Below are 20677 nucleotides of genomic sequence, written 5' to 3' on the forward strand. Positions count from 1 at the left end.
TGGACCTCCTTCCCTTTCCCAGAACCTGAAAACCACCAGAAAGCAAGGGTGAGCTCAACAGCTCAGCAAGACTACAAACCTCCAATCAAAACTCTCAGAATCCAAAACCAACATAACAGACAAATCCGTACAGAAATCAGAACAGAATCGTGTCAGAATAGTATCAGAAATCAGAATCAGAAATAAAACAGAAATCATTATAATATCACATCATAGCTGATAGCACTTACAGAAATCAGAGAATCAGATCAATCACATCAAGAGTACAAAAATCAGATAATATTTAGTTCAGAACAAATCTTCCTTCCAGATATCATAACTTCCCCTTATATCTCCCTTGTGCATATAGCACCCCTCTTCTCCTTATAGCTCCCTTTTTGTGCCTACAGCACCAGAACTTCCGCTTATGCCTCCCATTTGTGCTCACGGCACCAGAACAGATGTGCTTATACCAGAATACATATATAGTGCTTATAGCACCTAAACAGATATACAGAATTTCAGAACTTCCCCTTATAGCTCCCTTAATAGCATATACAGAATCAAAGCATTGCAGCTCAAATCCGGACAAATCAGAAATCAGACAAAAATCGGGCAGCACAACGGCAGTATACGGAATTTACACAATTTTTTCCTGAAAATCACAATTCACCAAATTTGCACAGAATATAGATAACAACATTTCAGAACATTTATTCTACTGCCACAACATTTAATCTTTACACAGAAAAGTATAGACGGAAGAAGACGTCGCCAAATCAAAACGGTCCGGACAAAAATCTCCAAAATATATTCAAAATGTGCACACCCGGCACGTCAACAACATACAGAAAGTTACACGGTAAAAACTAAACCAGTCGGAAAATACGGACGAAAATCGCTAACAAAAACGATCTTCGGACAGAAAATACCGCCAACAGCGACGGTTCTGAAAATTGAGAAAGTCGGATTGTGCCTTACCTTGCGTACAGCAAAATCCTCAACAGTCTCGACGAACGAAAACGGACCCGCTTCTTCCCGAAATCAACTTTTCCTTTTTCCTCTTCTCACGGATGGAATTTCTGATATTTTATTTTTTTCTCTCTTCAAAATATCTCTTTTCCTCTTTAAAATACTCAGATCGTCCTGGACGATCGCACTTCGTCCCGGTACGATCTGGGCTCTGGAAAATTCTCGTCCAGACGAAATTAATTATCGTCTCAGGACGACTTGGGCTCTGGAAAATTTTCGTCCAGACGATCCCACATTTCGTCCCGGACGAACTGCCCAATTTTCACAATTCTGAACAAACCTGTACCGATCGTCCCGGACGATCCAACTTCGTCCCGGACAAACCTGGAGCAGAACTGATATTACAATCTCCCCCTCGCAGCAAGATATATTATTAATGGGAGGATAAACATCATAACAATATACTGATGTGAGGCAACCTCCGAGGATGAATGCGAAATAAGCCCGCAACATCAACCTGTACTGACAAACATCATAACAATATACTGATGTGAGGCAACATCAACCTGTACTTCCACCACAAGATGAGGAATTTATTGAGGAAGAGCAACAGCTACAATGACGCAGAAGAAGAGCTCCAGATAGATATACTCATGGTAGTAGGGCTCTTCCTCGTCATCGATAGATGATCTGTAATAAAATTTTTTCTTACTTATGCTTACTATTTCATGTGTATGTGAATATTCGAAGATCTGTAAGACAACTTAATACCTCTTATTTATGCTCTCTTATTTATAGTCACTACGCAAAATATAGTATTCAATACGTTTTTTCACAACATATTTCGCTCCATGCTTCATAGGAATCCACATGTGAAGGAAGAAGAAGTTTATTATTACAAAATATACTCTGAGGTCAATGAAATAATGAGAGGCGCACCAACACACCAACTAATAGAAGAAGGAAGTACCCGTATACATGAAAGTTTGGCTTACAACACAGATGAGATCCTGGAAGCAAAAACAACAACAAATGAAATTTTTAGATGTCTTCTACATACCTGGGGGGAAGACGAGGATGTTGTCCTGTGGCATGAAAATGATGATATTATGAAATTAGGGCAATATAGGTCTGGCTATGAACTTCGAGCGAGTGGTTGGAAATTACTACAAGATAGATTTTGCACTATGAATGGCCACCTAGTATCATTAAATTTTCTGAAGGATCGTATTCGAGAACTGGGTTGTGATAAAGACGGTATAGTTGAGCCGGGGATGGAATATCAATGCTTGATATGGAACACTGTATTCTATATCATCATTGGTGCCCTAAAGCAGATAAATGGCTCTTAGATAACTACAAAATGCTAATGCAATGTTCTCAGGATGGAAAGGAGAAAAAATTTTTAGATGACGAAGATTGGAACCACCTGCAACACGGATTTATGTACCACTTCAAATGTTGTTCAACACAAACACAACTTCAAGCTCGTGTACGACATTTGCTTAGGAAATGACAATGATGTGTACTAAAATGAATGAAAATATTATTATTTGATGTATAAGATTATGGTGCTAAGTATCTAAATTAGTTGTTTTATTTACTTTAATTAAAATTAGCCTTTACAAAAATACTTGTATTATTTGCATAAATAATAACTCATTTTGCATTTGCTAAAATTTTAGCACATAATGTCATCATCATCATCAAGGACCTCATCAATAAAGCGCTCACCATCTAGGGATTTCCTTCATATTATTCTAAGAAAGAAGTTGATCTATGAAATAATTCGATTGACAGAATCAATGTCGTACCCTATGGATGAATTCTTGGAGGAGAAAGCAAGATCAAATGAAATTTTTCGATGTTGTTTACATGAATGGTTTTGGTATGAAGACGATAGTTTATGTGATACATATCATGAAGTTATTAAAAGTCGTTATCCCATGTATGTGGATGGAGAAACAATTACTGATATGGACTGAAAATTTGTACGACAAAGGTTTAGGAAACATAATGGTCATTTTGCTCCTATAAGTATTCTTAGGACAAGAATTAATGAAATCACACAGAAAAAAGATGGTTCTGTTGTGGTTAATGTTGAGAATCCAATAACCGATGTGCAACATTGTATCCTTTATAAAAGTTGGCATACATATCAAGATGCATTTCTATCAGAAAAATATCAAGAGCTGAATATTATAGATGGTAAAAAGGAGTTCTTAAACATAAAAGATTGGCAATACATCCAGCAGCAGTTCATAGAAAAATTCTCATGCTGTCCAACTCTAACCCAACTCCAGGCGCGTATGCGCATAGTACTGAGCCAAATGTAATAATAAGTTGTTTACCTTTTCTCAATTCTTATCATATGTCATCCATTTTATTACTGAACTTATCCTGTATTTTCACGAAATTTGTGTTAATGACTTCTCGCACTATTTCAATTCCAAATTTTCTAAAAATATTAGCTAGTTATATTTTAGATTTAAATATAAAATACTTATGATATTATATGTTACATTGATTTCTTATTTATATTTATATTTCAATCTTCATCTATACACCTAATTATTATTGAAAAATAAAATTTTGGATAGTGTAAAGGATAAAATTTTATTTCACATAATAATTAATCAATCTTAGAAAAAATACAAAAAATTTTATTTCACATAATAATTAATTAATCATTGAAAAAATCATTCAAAAAAAAACTTTAAAAAGTTTTCTCCATCTATTTATTTAAAATTATTTGCCAATCATTCTCATCTCTCACTACCTAAAAAATAAATTCGGCGCTTCCTAACAAATGCACCTGAATTTTCGGTACTCCACAAATAGTTGTATATTTGGCATAGATCTATTATAAAATTTATTATATTATATTATATTTTGTGTAATTTAACTTTATATACTTTATAATTGAACTTATATTGCATTGAATATTTCTATTTTCTTATAAATAGATATATTAAAAAAAAAATTCCTCTACCTTTATTATTTTGATTCATTCAAATTATTTTTGGCATAACTATAAATAAATGTTTTAAGTATTAAGATGATATAATTTTTAGAAATTTTACAATAAAGTTTCAAAAATAAAGAATTTTGGGACATCTATTAGCATGTTTCAAACTGAGATCCCAAACATCCCAGAAAGCAAGCAGCAGACACGAAAATTTAAGATGGTCACTGAAAATCACAGAAAACGAACCTCCAATTTCACTTCTACTAGTCATGTTTTTCAGTCCAATCATTAACGTGTGGCATTGAATACGGAGAAATCAAATCGCATACATCAAAAAATTATAAATTCAAAGAATGCGCCGGATTATAACGCGCATTCTATGTGAAACTGAAGAATGCGCCAATTCAAATGGCGCATTCAAAGAATGCACCAACTATAATGGCGCATTCTATAAATGCGCCAAACATTCTGGCGCATTAGATGCTTTTTAAATTTTTAAAAAAACCTGCTCGTTCCGTTAAATGTCACATAAAATAAGCTTGTTTCGAAAATTTTGCCTTTAAGAAATTTCTAAGATGGTAGTGAGACATGCAATGCTTTATGGCGCAAAATGTTGGCTATTAAAAGAAAATCATAAAATTAAGTTAATTGTTGCAGATATGATGATGCTTAGATGGATCATAATTTTACACTTAAGAGACAAAATGCAAAATGAGTATGTAAGTGGAAAGATTAGAGTCGCTCTAGTGGCAAATAAGATTAGAGAGATTCGTCTTATATGATTTGGTCACATAAATTGTCAGCCTCTTGATGACCCTGTTAGGAGTAGATTTATTAGATCTGACTTATATTAAGTAAGGTAGAGGTAGACCCAAAAAGCTTGGTCAGAAAATATTAAACTAATTTTTTATTAGATTTTAAATGAGAGTTTGATTCTGAACAATACATAATGAAAAAAAAAAAAATCATGTAGTTGACCCCTTGTAGTGGGATAAAAGTTTATTGTTATTGGTGTTGTTGTTGTGTTTGGGCAACTACTTACAGTTGTATCGACCACACTTTGGTCTTTACTGGTAGAAACAGGACTTTGATTATGAGATAATTTCTTGTTGTGAAATTTATAGGTTCTTCTTGGTCTGTGAGTGTACTAGCGAATTGGGTAGGACTTGTGTTAAAACCATGTTGTTCTGATCTTCCTTCTCTCATGTGGACATCGGTTTGGTCGAAGTTGAGCAGCATATTGATCTCAATTATGGCGATGGTTTCACAAATTATTTTTTTGAGCCTCTCATTACAAGAAATTTGTATTAGAACCAAGTTCTGAGATTGATGACAAGGAAGTTCAAGATTAGGAAGTTTGATTAGCCAAAATATTTTGGTATCTAGAGAACACCAAGATGCATGGAGTTCATAGTTAACTCAACAATGTGAAAGCATTAACAGGATTTTCAAAGGTGTCTCGAGTGAAGATTTCGAGCACAAGCTTTACCCACAGGGCCTATGCTAATTATTCTGTGCAGAGGCCGGACGTAGAACGCTGTCTGGAGACCAACCAGAATGTGCCACCACGACTCGGTATTGCTGAATACCGCAGATGTGATACATTTTGATTGGTCTCCGAACAGCGTTTTATGCCTAGCCTCCACACTATTTTCTCCAGGCCCTAATCCTAAAATAACCTGCAAATACTAGACTTGTTTTCCCATATTGATTATATTTCATCAGCCTTAGTTCATCTTTCACAGGGATGTACATGGGATATGTAAAAGAAAGGACAAGGTGTTGGCTGGAATCATGATTACAATAGCTGTGATTTCAAGCTGCATTGCCATTTACTCTGACTTCAGAAGCTTGTTTGAAGGTAAAATGAAGAGCAGCAGCTCATTATAATAAAATGCTAGAATTTCTCACTTTTTACTGGAGAAAAATGCTCAACTTTATCACACTTTAAGAGAAATCAGGAGATTGAAAAGTGAGTCGAACAATTTAGCACTCAGAAGTTGAAATATTGTTCATTCAGTTTGGTTATTTCACCTTGTGAGTTGTGATGATTGGCGGCTCTTATAGACTAAGAGCTCCTCTCTTTTCAAAATTGATCATAAGCCTTTTATTTGTTGATTTTGTGAGGATTTAGGTTTCGTTTTGGGTAACTTTTTTTACTGCTTTCAAAGCAGTATTTTAATCAAAAATTTCTTGAATAAGAAAGAAATTATTGTACTAAAAAACTACTTTAGAAAGAAGTAAGAAATTTGTCTCAAATGAAGCCAGACTTCATTTGGGACAGCTTTCTTACTGCTTTATAAAGTAATTTTTTTAGTATAAAAATTTTTTGAAATAAAAATTTTGATATTAAATTCTGTTTCAGAAAGCAATAAGAAAGTTATCTCAAACGAAATCTTAATCAGAATGTTAAAAGTGGAGCATTTTTCTCTTTTTTTTGTGTGAGTCATTTTAATGAAGTATGAATGGGTTAATTGGAATCTTATGAGTTCTCTTGTAATTTGTTTTTTTCTTGATTTGAACAGTATCTATTTGCAAATTATGCATGTTTCAATCCTGTCATTGAATTTGTTAATAATATGGAAAAAATATATGAAGTAGATTGTAAATTTTCAATCCCTGATTGCAAAACAGGACTCTCTCTCTCTCTCTCTCTCTCTCTCTCTCTCTCTCTCCCCGCGTCTGTGATGAGCTTCCCTTGTAGGTGCTTGATGAAAGAGTACAGCTTCACTCTACAAATAGATTTCACAAAAATAATATAGCTTTTGGAGAAGCAGGATGATTTGCTAGTGGAGTCTTGGCCAAGCATGGAAAATTATTATTTTGTGCAGTGTCCGAATAAGTTCGGAGGTCAATTCGGATGCTCCATATCATCCAATACACTGTATATCAGCTAATGTGGCGCGTCAGGATTAACCTACGGACACATCCGAACCATGGGCGGATCCCCATTAAGTTGAGGGGGGGCAAATGCCCCCCCTCAAAATTTTTTTTTTTTTAATTTTAGTGGGATATTTTGGAATATTTTGGGTATTTTGGGTATTTTGCCCCCTCTCAAAAAATTTTTTTGCCCTCATTTAATCAATCCTAAGCATCTTTGTCCATCCCACAAAAAATTTTTTTTTTACCCATCCTGAAAAAAGAAGCTGGATCTGCCCCTCATAAGAACACTGTACATAATATTTTTTTTGTTATTGGAGAGTGATGGAATAAAGCTTAAATATGAAGATCAAAAAAAAAAAAAAAGTTCCATTCATGGATAAGATATAAGTGCAAACATTATTTTATGGACGAACCACGTCGTAGTAGGGAGATCATCAGGTCTTAAGTTATTATATGATATATTTTTTTTTTAATTTCATGATATTTTAAAAAATAATCATTTAATGCAAGTGGTGCAATCAAAGAGAAATAAATAAATTTGTGCTCTTCAATGCATAATTGGTCGGCCACAACCTCTTGCCTTGAAAAAAATGCTTACAATATAATAATATGATGATGACTTGGCCTATTTTGGTATGAGTTTGAATTTCAATAGATAAGTATGATGTGAATTCGAACTCATAAAATGATAATTCATGCAATAATATTCAAGCTTTCAATATAATAATCCAAAAAAATCTCAATATTTATTTCGGTATTGTTTGTGATAGATTTTTTTATTACTTTTTAAAGTAATTTTATATGACAAAATTTTTTAGTTAAAAAAATTTTTATATTAGAAAGTTACTTTGGAAAACAATAAAAAAGTTATTCCAAACGAAGTTTTAGACTTCGTTTGGGACGACTTTCTTACTACTTTTTAAAGCGGGTTTTTAATATAAAATTTTTTATTTTTGTACTAAAAAATCATTTTAAGAAGCAGAAAGAATGTTACTTGACTTCGTTTTGGACAGCTTTTGACCTCTGTTAGAAATAAAAAAGTTGTACCAAGCAATTAATTACATCAACAATATCATAATATGTTTTTTTTATTTAGAAATAACCAAATGAGGCCCTAGTAGGCAAATTTACAGCTAGGTCATTACTAATTTTAATTTTACTTTCTTTTTTCAAATAAGGCAAAATTTTTTCCTTTTACTATAAAGTAAAGGAAAACTAGGCATATTTATGTTTTTAATAAGGAGGGATAAAAATAAAAATTTCTGTTTTGATTTAATAGTTACTTTTATTGCATATCTACCAAAAGGGGTTGATGGCTAAATTTAATGAAATGTCTATCAAAATATTGGCCGCTGGTGTGGGTGTGAAGCTTCCTGACACATGTTAGTGATAAATGATAAACCTGAGCAACAATTTTTTTTTTTTTTTGTTGCTAATATTTTGTTCAATAAGAACCTTATTTTTTATAGCTAAAAATACCTTTTAAACTACCAATTTATTTCAATTTATAAATTATTCGACGTAGAAGTATACTAATAATATAAAAAGTATTGTGAATATATAATAAGTTTGTTGTATTTGTCAAATAATTTACATATTAATATTTAATAATTTAGTTATATTCTCTTATTTTGAACTTTATTTAGGGATAATATATGATATGTGAAATTTAGAACACATGTTATAAAAAGTCTTATTTTGATACAAAATATATTTCAATATTTGACATAATTTTTTTTTGGTTATTGGATATTTTTTGCTCCAATCTAAGACCTTAAGAGATAATTGACATTAAACATGAATTTGCATAAGTTCAAAGTAATAATTAAGAATAAATCAGTGATTAAAAAATTTATTATTATTATTATTTAGTAAAAAATATAATTTTTTATTCTTTTTTATTTTAGTAGGGTGAGCGCTTGAACCTAACTCATCAGGATTCTCAAATTTATTTCTAACAAATGCTCTACAAGTTTAAGTACAAAAATTTCAAAAACTAATAAATGCATTCATAAGCATGAAATTATCCCCAATTCTTCAAATTTGAAGTAAATCTCTTTCCATTATGCTAATTTGATTTTTTTAAAAACAAAAATTTCATTGCAACAAAAAAAGGGGTTACAGTCAGCTAAAAAGCAGAAAGAGAAAGTAACAGAGATACAAAGGGAGGGGAAAAAAACCCATTGGGCTCAGGAATTAGCAGAGGCTTCCAATCAATCCCAAGCCAGGCACAGGCCATCCAGTTTGGAGTAAGAGAGTATCCATTCGAAACGAGTAAGAATCGCACCATCAAAGATTGCCACAAGCCATGGCTTAAGACAAGTGAGCCCTAGCCACATCATTGCCCGTAAACCATAAATTGCAGCCTCCAAATGACACCAAGTTCCAGCAAAACGACAACCAGAGAAGGAAAATAACAAACCTAAAAGGCTACCAACCAAAACAGCCCACATCCATAACCTAAATTAAAACTTCCAACCAATTCAACCAAATAGCTCCACCAGGTACTAGCCAACCAGGAATGAAACCGACCACCAACCAAACCAAACAAATGACCTAGATTTGAATGATCCCACCAAAAATCCAGGATCGCACAACCTATTCCCCCCATCTAGAGTGGAAGAACAAAGAAACCAAAGCAAAATAAAAAACGACTAAACACCGCTTGAAATAACAGGGGAAAAGGGAACTTCCTGGAGCCAAAGTGCGAAAGCCCTAGCCGGCAGGCTACCGGGAGGCGGAAACCCTAGCAGATGGGAGCAGTAGTAGACGGGAGCCCAAGCAATTTCTTTTATTATTTCATAATATGTATGGATGCTAATTTGATTTGATCCCTAAATTTTAGTGTGCTTAGGGAAAGCCTTAATTATTCAAATTCAATAGAATTGATCGAAAAATGAATAGCATCACTATCCAATTACACATGAAAGAACCATTTTATGCCCATTTCATCTTAATTTGAGAGTAAGTTAGTTAAGGTTCATTTTTCATATTTAGCGTTTGAATTACAAATATAAGGAAAAAATTCACTCATATATAAAGTACAACAACAACCCTCATGATAAAGTGCTTCTCCATTCACCACATTGTCAAAGGTTCAAGCAAATTGATCGACAAACACCCTCTGCATGCATGCAAAATTACGCATTGTGATTCAATTCTCAGCCCCAACCAACATACAAAAGTTGGGAAGCTCCGGCTTCCTCATGATGACACGAGATCAAGCACCAATTTGTATGTTATACTTTTACAATCAATATTTTAAAATATGATAATTAATTTAATGTAATTAAATTCACGATACTTTTAGGCATCATTTGGGACGGCTCTCTTATTTTTCTCAAAGTAGTTTTTTAGTATAAAATTTTTTGTAATAGAAAATTGTTTTAAAAAACAATAAAAAAACTGTCCAAAACGAAACAATAAACTACCGATCAAATAAAAAATCCAACAACTCAATAAATATATTCTTAACCAACTAACAAAAAAGTGATCACACATAAAACTTAACAAAGCACATTTACATGTAAATGTTTTCAAAATGTGATCAAAATAAATTCCCAAAAAAAAAAATGTGATCAATGAACAATCCATAGTCAAAAGATAATCAATGCAATTATCAGATAACTCCATCAACTTCCATTAATTGCCAATGTAGAATTGAGCACAATGATTGATGTTGCTAGATTTGCCTCCATACAACTGATTTCTTTATTTGGAATCACAGCCAAAAAAGTTAAAGAACAAAAAATAGCAGCTCCACTCTACTGATTAAGAAAAAGAGTTCACAAAAAGGTGAGCATGAGTTCCTCAATTGTTGTTCTGCCAACTATATTTTCTGGTTTTCCAGGCTTGCCATGTGCATCAATTGGACATTACAAGCCACCTTCCTACTACTACAATGGCCCACACATAGTTTCTCTTCTTTTATTCTTCACCACCTTGAGTTTAAGGCTTCCTTTTGGGAGAAATTATTTTGTGCGGACGCCTGACCATTCAGAGGCGAATCAAAGCACGCCATATCACCTGGTACACAGCCGGTATAGAGCAAAGGGGTGACGTGACGCGCTCTGATTCATCTCCAGATAGTGTTTGTATCCGCACAGAATAATTTCATTCCTTTTGTGACGGCTTTTGAACTGATTTCTAAAGCAGATTTTTAATACCAAAATTTTTTAGACTAAAATATTCTGTACTAGAAATCTGCTTCAGGAAGCAGTAAGAAAGTCATCCAAAATGAAGCCTAAATATTAATAAGCTTTCCCTTATGCATTTATTTGGCTTTTGACCTTGGTAAAATTAATGTTCTGTATTGTATCTTGATATTAATCATACATCATCCCATTTAGGATCAATTTGGGGAGATTACGACATTTTATAAAGTTAATTGTGAAGTTGTTATGACGAAATTGAAAAAAGTAACATAACTAATTTGGTTGTAAAAAGTAACTTTTCAACACATAAATTTTTTAGTAGTGAGCAAACAAAAAAAAAATAATAGTCAAACAAAATTATAATTGTTGTCTAAAAAGCAAATCACCGAAAAAATTGTTCGAAACAGGCCTTTAGTTCATAACTATTTATTTATTCTATATGTTAGTTCATTCAATGCCCTTATTTGGTATAAGGTTTTATTTTCTTGGAAGCCACTTTTGGTTAATTTTCTGTACATTTTATTTAAACTTTTTATTTGACTAGCAATAGCATTGGATCTTCCCAAAATATTCTTCATTTGTACACTCACTTGTATTTTGGGGAAATTATTAAAAGAAAAAAGTTTGTATTCATTACTTACTATATCTGACTAGCGTAATAATGCAACACAAGAAGGCAACATAATTTTCACATTTCTATTTACTTAGTTTTGGATGCATGTTTATTGAAGTTGACAAGATGAGAGAGAGAGAGAGAGAGAATGGATCTCTGTGTTGATGATAATGAAAAATTTACAAGAATTTTAGGAGGAATCTCTCTCTCTCTCTCTCTCTCTCTCTCTTTATATATATATACACTTTTGTAATTATTAAAATCATAAAATTTATATAGTTAAGTATGAATTTTCATATAGAAGTAAAATAATTTATCATGGCTCAATATTATTCAGAAACAAAAAATTAAGAGACTAAGAGTCTATTGGGCCGAGTGCAGCTTTTTGTAAAGATAGTTATATGATTGTTGCTGAGAAATTAACTTTTTTAAAAGGTGCTGTAAAAAGTAACTTTTTAGTACAAAAATATCTAAAAAATTGCGAGTTAATTCACTAGCAAAATGAAATATTGATTGCGGAGTGAAAATGCATGGCAAGAAGAAAACTATCCCAAACAAACCCTAAAAAAGCCTTATAATCATATAATTATCTTTTTAGAAGATCCAAATATCCTTTTTGGACATGATAATCAGAAATGATTTGTCTCAAAATCATCAAAATCAGCCTAATTCAAGCTGGGTGGGCGGGCTTAAGCCAACCATCCTTATCTTAAGAAAAAAAGTGTGATGCACATCATGCATGATAAAGATTGATCAATGATGATGATCTCATCCCTACTTCTAATAATGAAAATCAGAATTTTATTTCACTTAACTGAGTGAGATCTCATAGATCTAAGATATCTTTAGTCCATCTCCAACCAAAAAGCTCATTTTTCACTTCAAAATACATTAATAGTAACATCAAACAGTAACACATCTCCAATTGAACTTCACTTCTTAACCCAAAAAAAAAAAAAAAAAGAAAATTATATGTAATATTATATGTATATTCCTTCTCATATATTTTTTATATTTATTGGTTTTTCAAAAAAAAAAATTGCGGGTGGGAACAGTTCGAGAATATCGCTGAAATTCGCATTCGGGCGGAGCTGATGGCAGACAACAAACACTCGTTTAGTATTCAGTTGGAGATGGCCTTACTCAATAAGAATCTATTATAAGAAAAATATTATTAAAATGTCAACATTATTCTTCAATGCTATTTGGGACTGATAGAGATTGGCATGGTGGTAAAGGTGTGCATTCTCACCTTTAATGTGACTATTCCATTTCCAAATCACTATCATATTGGCCACAAGATTGCAACACTTTGTCAACACCATTACACAAAGAATGATAGATCTTCTATTATCTTATATTAATTAGTTGTATGGATAGAGCTAAGAGCAAAAAATATGTTAACTTTATTTATTTTCTTGACATGTCAAATATATTTAGCATGAATAAGCCAACAGAGAGGACAATCTTTTCATGAAATGAACATTTCTCAATGGATCACTTTCAAAGAAATTGTTTGATAGACAAAAAATTGTATCATTATCTAATTTTTTTATAAGAAAATAAAACTAAGGAGCTAATTTTCTTTGAGTTTATCATCTTGTTGTTCTAGCTTAGGCTTTTTAGCTGGAAAAATGTTTAAGTAAAAGAGTTTAACACTTACCAAATACTTATGATGTGATAAATTTTATTACTTTATAATCATTTATGTAATTTCAATTATTTTAATTTTATTAAAGTTTATATTTTAAATGTGTCAAATGATTATTTTAATATTAAATACACTTATATATATATTTTCCTTAGAGGCAAACCTATGAATGATGTCAATTCATGTTAAATTATCCATCACATCTAATATTTGGATATTAAATATTTTATGATAAAAACTCTAAATATTTGCGACATCATATATTTGATTGATTCCCAGAAATTAGAAATTAATATGTTTTTAAAATCAAAATTATTGTATCTTGCAAACAAAGTGTTAAAAATGAAATATTAGTAAAGTATCCTGATTTAGTATGACATCAATTTTAATGATGATGGAGAGAATTTAAGATTTTGAACACATGTTAAAGCCATAAATAGCGTATATGCTAAGCATTTAACATTGATTATGTAGTGAACCCTTCAAATTTAGCTTGATATTCTATATTAGAAAGCTTAATGTTGAGAACCTAATTTGGGAATCGGTAATGGCATTAATATTTGGCAAAGGCTAACAACCTTTAAGGAAAACATCATTGACTCATTTAAATTCAATACATATTCCCTAGCTCTCACTAACTTACATTACAACAATTTCTTTTGAAGTCCACTCGTGGTGTTATACCTTTCAAATGAGTTATGCTTGTAAAAGCATCTCAAATTCTACTCTAATGACAACTTTGATCTATTTTTAGAACACTATCTTCTTTTGATTAATGAATGGTCTATTATGAATGATATTAGGGCTACGACTAGCAATATTAAAGCACCCCAAGCATAATAGATGAATCCCTTTTAAATTTATCAATATTAACTCACAAGAGGGAAATAAGTTAGGCAAAAAAAAAAAGAATTAAAGAAAAAATCTTTATAGATAGATATGATGCATAATTTTTCTTTTCCCACTAGGCTCTTTTCCTATCTAAACCTCAATCATCTCTTCCTCTTACCTCTTCTCAATTAGGGAATCTTCCTTAACTATGGAGAGTAGCACATCCTAAACTGAATGAGGTCCTTATGAGTGGTAATACTTTCCCCAATGCAACATATTTCAACTAACAATTGTTGAGTCAACATGACATCTAAGAAAGAATTAGGTAGGGGTCGGCTAGCGATGCAATTCTATATCGAGGAGGCCCTAATATTAAGGAAATAGATTTCATGGTCTCATAAGTGTTGCCTCTTCCTTAGGTATCTTCCATGTTAATGAATCTCTTGTGATTGCATCTTTCCTCTTGGAAGCTAATAAGGGAGCCTTCTATAGCAAAAACGGGTGCCAAATTTAACTTCTATCCATGGTCATAAAATGAGCTAATGTTGTATCAACCAGAACTCAATTTTTTTTCCAACAAAGACATGGCATGTACCCCGTATAGAGTGGTTAACACCACCATATTTTGACTACATCAATAACCCAAATGTTCACTAATTATTTGCATCTAACCTTTTGGTTATATTTGATGCTTTTGACACAGGGTATAAATCCTCCAACATCTAAGTTAGTAAAAAATTGGCTACTTGTTTACATCTTTAGTTTATAGGTTCCCTTAATCAAGTTAGCTTGACAAACTATTAACTAAATGGACTATAACCAATGAATTCTTAGCATGATAGAACTATTAAATTTTAATTAGGCTTATCATTATCCTCAAATAAACTCCTTTAAGCAAAAAAAAAAAAAACTAATTATCTGATCACCTACATTAAGAGTGCCATTAAATAATTAACTTTTGAAAGAAGTAATAATTGATAGCCTAAATTAAGAGTTCTCTCCCTTACAAGAAAGATAATTAATCACATTAACCTGCACTCATGAGAACCCTTCAATCCAAGAATTAAAGTTCTTACAAGAGTGGAAAACTCTGGTCAGTGTTTTATTGTTCTTAATCTACTCTAAAAAAATTGAATACCCTTCATTGAAGGTTTGCTTCCTCCAAAATTTAAAGAGACATATGTTAGATTCAACTAAAGTGGATGATAGACCGTTCAAGAAGGTTATAAAGGCAATTGTGTAATAACCCTAAATATACTTATTTGAAAAATATCAAATTTTTGGGTTGGGCATTGCGGCGCTATGTTTGCGGGCGCCATGACTTTTGGAAGAGTAGAGCTGGGCTGCGACTTTTGGAGGAGTAGCATTGGGCCACTAAAATTCAATGCAATGGTGTCGATACTCTATGTTCTATTATAAGTATGGAATAAGTATACGGTGCTGGGTTGCTCACTATTTCTATCTTGTCGAGGAAGGAGCCAAGGAAGAAAAAAAGACCTATTAATATTACTGATGTTCCTACATTTGTATTTTTAGATTTTGCATTTACTTAAGCTAAAGATTTATTAACTTGCATGAAAATGTCAAGAATTTAATTAAGTTGTGTAACACTAAGCAAGCTTGATTTGTGAATAAATTAGATCTGCACAAGTGTATAAGAGGGTGGTTATGTAATGATTCATATTACACTTGAAAGAAACATCTCTAAGTTTAAAAAACTCCATGCAATTTCTTATGGACCATTAAAATCCTTAGGAAATGAGATCCAATAAATATTTCATAGAATTATCATATTACATGTTAATAAATCCTATATTTAAGATTAAAGATATGTTAACATTCCAAGAAAATATGTTACTTACAAAAATGGAGACCAACGCTTTTGTAGATTGAGCAAGCAACCAAATATATTTGGCATTTAGCTCAACATCCTAGAGTTGAGCATGTACTTACATATAAAGAATAAGTAGCTAGATGATATGGGGGAACACAAATTCTTAGTGAGATGGAAGGACAAGCCACCCGATGATGACATATGGCTTACTAGGGATAATTTAGAGAAGATTGCATCTGACCTATTTGAAGATTACCTAAACTTCAACTATTTAGAGAAGAGTTTTTAAAGGTTTAATGAACATGATCCAGTACAAAAAGCACCTATAATGAGAACACTGCCAACCACAAGAAGCCAAAGTAAGAGGACTACCACCAAACATGACTAACTATCTTTCATTTACATTTTATAGGTTTTTAGATGTATGAAATATGTAAGACATATATGATTATAACTTTTCATTTGAAGTTTTTGAAAATTTGAATTTCTGGAATTCAAAATATTGAACATTTAATTAGATTTTTAAAATCTTGGGGAAAATTTTAAAATCCTTAGAAAATGATTATTTGATAATTAAATTATAAGTAAATATTTCTCACTAAGAGTGGCCAGCCACCACTCCTTTTAAATAGCTGTTAAGGGTGGTTGCACTTGAGTAGCCACCTCCTCCTTCCCATCCACACTTTTGCTCGACGCCCTTCCCTATCTTTCTCTTTGATTTGAATTATAATTAACATAAGAGCCATGTAAAAGCTTTTCTACTTAAATATTAAGGGATTGATGTCATTTGTAAATAATTTTTGAGTGCTTATCTCAAGTATAATAGGTTTGGCGACTGAATTCAAAGTGTGTTTTCTTGGTGGAAATACAACCCTTACTACTTATATTTGTATTTGCACTTATTCCACATGTAGATTACTATAGCCTTACCCTATTATCCATCCAAATCAATTCTAAAATATTTTACCATATTTTACTTTCTCAAAAGCACTCCTAAACCTAACTAGAAGCTCTCATACAAATATGGGTTTTGTGAGACTAAGTATTATTATACACACTAGTATTAGCTAGCACTTGAACCTCTTGAAAATCCACCATATAAATCCATAATCAATCAATAGACACTTCCCTACCATGTACAAGTATTTGAAGCCTATGGTTCTACCCACAAATCAATCCATTAAACTGTTAAACCCAAATTAGGACCATTAGGCATGTTGTTCTTGCTTGGCTGAACCTATTGTCACCAACTAGTTATCAATCTCCAATTCACCATAGATCTTTACATTTAAATAGATCCTTTTTATAAGCAAGTGAAGCATTAGAAGTTATCTAATCAAGGGCTTCATCACAATCCCTCTTTTATCAAGAGGGCAAGATGTGAGGGATTGTCCAGCCTAAAATTGAGAAATAAGATTACGAAGAGCACATACAAAAAAAGGCTAATAAGAACTTCAAGTAGTGGTTAGAGCTTTACAATTCTTTACGACCCCATTCTTAGAATTTCGTATATAAATAAAATTGGGATTTATTTATAACTTTTTTAGAATGGGTGGAAAACATAATGACACAAGTCATTTTTAGAGGGGCTGGAAGGAGCTTTTTGACCTAAATTGGGTAGACGGGTTAACTCGGGAAAACTCCTCTTCCATAAAAAAAAAAATTATGTGAAATAAAGCTAGGGGCAAATTAGCATAAGACAATCCCACTCCCATCAAGAGGGCACATATTGTATAACCTAATAGCAAGAATCATGCTAGTGAAGGCCATATCCATCAAATAAGGCCAACAAGAATTTCAAGTGGTGGTTAAAGGTCCACAACTATTTACAACCCGATGCTTAGACATTTTCCAATAAATAAAATTTTGAATTATTTATAATTTTATTAGAGCTCCATATGATTCTTATCCAAATTGAACAAAAATATTTCTTATTTATTATTTATATCGGTCTCTCCCTTCTTCCATCGAGAAATGACTCGACAATACTCTCTCTAGCTCTCCGGTCGATCCAATCAACCCACTTGGTCAGCCTCAATCGACCCACCTGGTCGGCCCTATTCGACTGTTTCTCCCTACATATGATACCAGCGAAACCAAAGAGAAACAGTGTAAAATGAAGAACAAATCTTGGAATAGAAAAGACATGATAAATATCGTTTGGTGTAAGTATTGCCCTTAAGTCAAGAAGGACGGCTACGAGATTCATGAATGGTATAAATCACAGCCCTAATTCCTTTCTTTTCAAGAACTCTCCGTAACACTTCTCTTGGAACTTTATCATATGTTTTCTCTAAATCAATAAATACCATATGTAGATCCTCCTTATTCTTTCTCTATTTCTCCATCAAACCTCTCAATAAATGTATGGGTTCCATAGTACACCTAGTCGGCATGAATCCGAACTGATTTTGAGAAGCATTAGTATCACGCCATAGCCTACGCTCCATAACTCACTCCCATAGTTTTAAAGTATGACACATTAACTTATTTTCTCTATAATTCGCACAATCGTGTGTATCATATTTATTCTTAAAAATATGAATCAACACACTCATTCTCCACTCATATGGTATCTTTATAGTCGTCAAAATAGTATCAAAATTTTAGTAAGCCAAGAAAATGAAGGTAGGGTGTAAATTAGCATAAGACAATCCCAATCCCATCAAGAGGGCAAGGGGTGGCAGATTGTATAACCTAATAGCGAGAATCATGCTAGTGAAGGCCATATCCAACAAATAAGGCCAACAAGAATTTCAAGTGGTGGTTAAAGCTCCACAGCTATTTACAACCCGATGCTTAGACATTTTCCAATAATTAAAATTTGAATTATTTATAATTTTATTGGAGCGCCATATGATTCTTATCCAAATTGAACCAAAATATTTCTTATTTATTATCTATGTCAGCCTCTCCCTTCTTCGATCGAGAAATGACTCGACTATACTCTCTCTAGCTCTCTAGTCGATCAAATCAACCCACCTGGTCGGCCCCAATTGACCCACCTGGTCGGCCCTAATCGACGGTTTTGCCCTACAAATGATACAAGTGAAACCAAAGAGAAATAGTATAAAATGAAGAACAAATCTTGGGATAGAAAAGACATGAAAAATATCCTTTGGTGTAAGTATTGCCCTTAAGTCAAGCAGGACGGCTACGAGATTCATGAATGGTACAAATCACAGCCCTAATTCGTCTTGAAATTGAATTTGTATATTGCATGCATGTGCTGAACTTTATTTATGTTAATTTTTACAATCCTTAGTTCAATAATTGAGTTCAATAATTGAGCTAGATGGTAATTGCTTCAACCTTTTTGTAATGAACAGAAATTTGTTCTGAAAAGTTTTACAAGTAATTAGGGTTGCTTGACTTGCAGAAATAACAAGGTAGAGTAAAAAAAATACAATGTAAATGTCAGTGGGTGGCAGCTGGCGGTAGGCAGAGGGCAGTAGCGACGCAGGCGGTAGGCGGAGGGCAGTAGCGATGCCAAGAGTGGCGGCAGATAATTTGTAATGTATTTGGAACTCGCTCAAATCTTATAATTTTTAGATATACCAAAACTAAAATAAAAGATGAATTTTATATACTTCAAAATTTTACTCTGCAAAAAGTATCATGTTGCTTTTTTGAAAAAAAAAGAGTCACAATCAGAATTTTGGATTATAATTATATTGTTTGAGTTGTGTGACTAAATATTTAATTGTTAGTTAAATAATTTTCAAAAATATGATTAAGAATATGCTTTAGGCTTCATTTGGAATGGCTTTCTTCCTGTTTCTTAAAGCAAATTTTTAGTACAAAATTTTAATTTTTGTAATAAAAAATTGCCTTAAGAAGCTATGAGAAAGCCATCCCAAACGAAGCCTAAGGCTTCGTTTGGGACGGCTTTTTATTGATTTCTAAAACAGAGTTTTAATACAATTTTTTTTATTTTTGTACTAAAACTCAGTTTTAGAAAGCAATAAAAAAGCCGTCCCAAATGAAGCCTAAGTCTTCATTTGAGCCAGCTTTCTTAATTTTTTGCTTTTTAGGCAGCAAGTAGCATTACAAAACAGTAAGAAAGCCGTCTCAATCGAAACCTTATTAATTTTTAAAAAAATTCGCCATATTTTCAATATATAATAATTCATGTTTAAAAACAACTTTTTAATCAAAATTTTTATGGAAAAAAATTTTTTACCAACACAATTTTATTCTTAAAAGCTGTAGCTAATTTATTAAAATGTTAGTAAAATTATTAAAATAATAAAAAAACATTTAACCAGAAATTTTTAAAAATAAATTACTATATTTAAAATTTTTATATTGAGTATCATTTTCATTTAATTGTACGGTGCTTTTATCTTTTTTTTCTTTTTTCTTTTTTTATTTATATATACGGTGCTTCTATCTTGATTGTCATTTTCTTGGTAAGTTGAATAAGAATATATTAACGTGTAATGTGCATATATTAATACAAATGAGCGTTAATTAATCATAATATAAATAATCACACTCGCTTTGATTAAAAAACATATGCACGTGCAGTCTTATGTAATTCTAAAGTAAAATAAGTAGTTATGTTTTTATTTATTTATTTATTTTTTTATATGATTAAGGTTTCATTTCAGACCGTATTTTTATTGCTTTTTAAAATAGAGTTTAGTAAGAAATTTAGGTTTCGTTTGGGACGGCTTTTTTAATGCTTCTTAAAGCAGTTTTCTAGTACAAAAAATTCAATTTTTGTACTAAAAAGCTGTTTTAAGAAGCTGGAAGAAAGCCGTCCCAAACAAAGCCTTAATCTTTTGCA

The 20677-nt window shown here is 32.1% G+C and overlaps 1 protein-coding gene across 1 annotated transcript in view; it reads left to right on the top strand.

Moving 5' to 3' along the window:
• LOC110112921 (amino acid transporter AVT6C) overlaps positions 1 to 6103 on the top strand; it is a 33918-nt gene extending 27815 nt beyond the window's left edge. The window contains exon 5 of the mRNA XM_020845303.2: positions 5665 to 6103. Coding sequence (XP_020700962.1) covers positions 5665 to 5809 — 145 coding nt within the window. The 3' untranslated portion in view covers positions 5810 to 6103. The remainder of the gene's footprint in view (positions 1 to 5664) is intronic.
• Positions 6104 to 20677: the final 14574 nt, after the last annotated feature.

The sequence above is a fragment of the Dendrobium catenatum genome, unplaced genomic scaffold (assembly GCF_001605985.2).
Source record: "Dendrobium catenatum unplaced genomic scaffold, ASM160598v2 original_scaffold_61322, whole genome shotgun sequence".
In the NCBI taxonomy this organism is placed as follows: Eukaryota; Viridiplantae; Streptophyta; class Magnoliopsida; order Asparagales; family Orchidaceae; genus Dendrobium; species Dendrobium catenatum.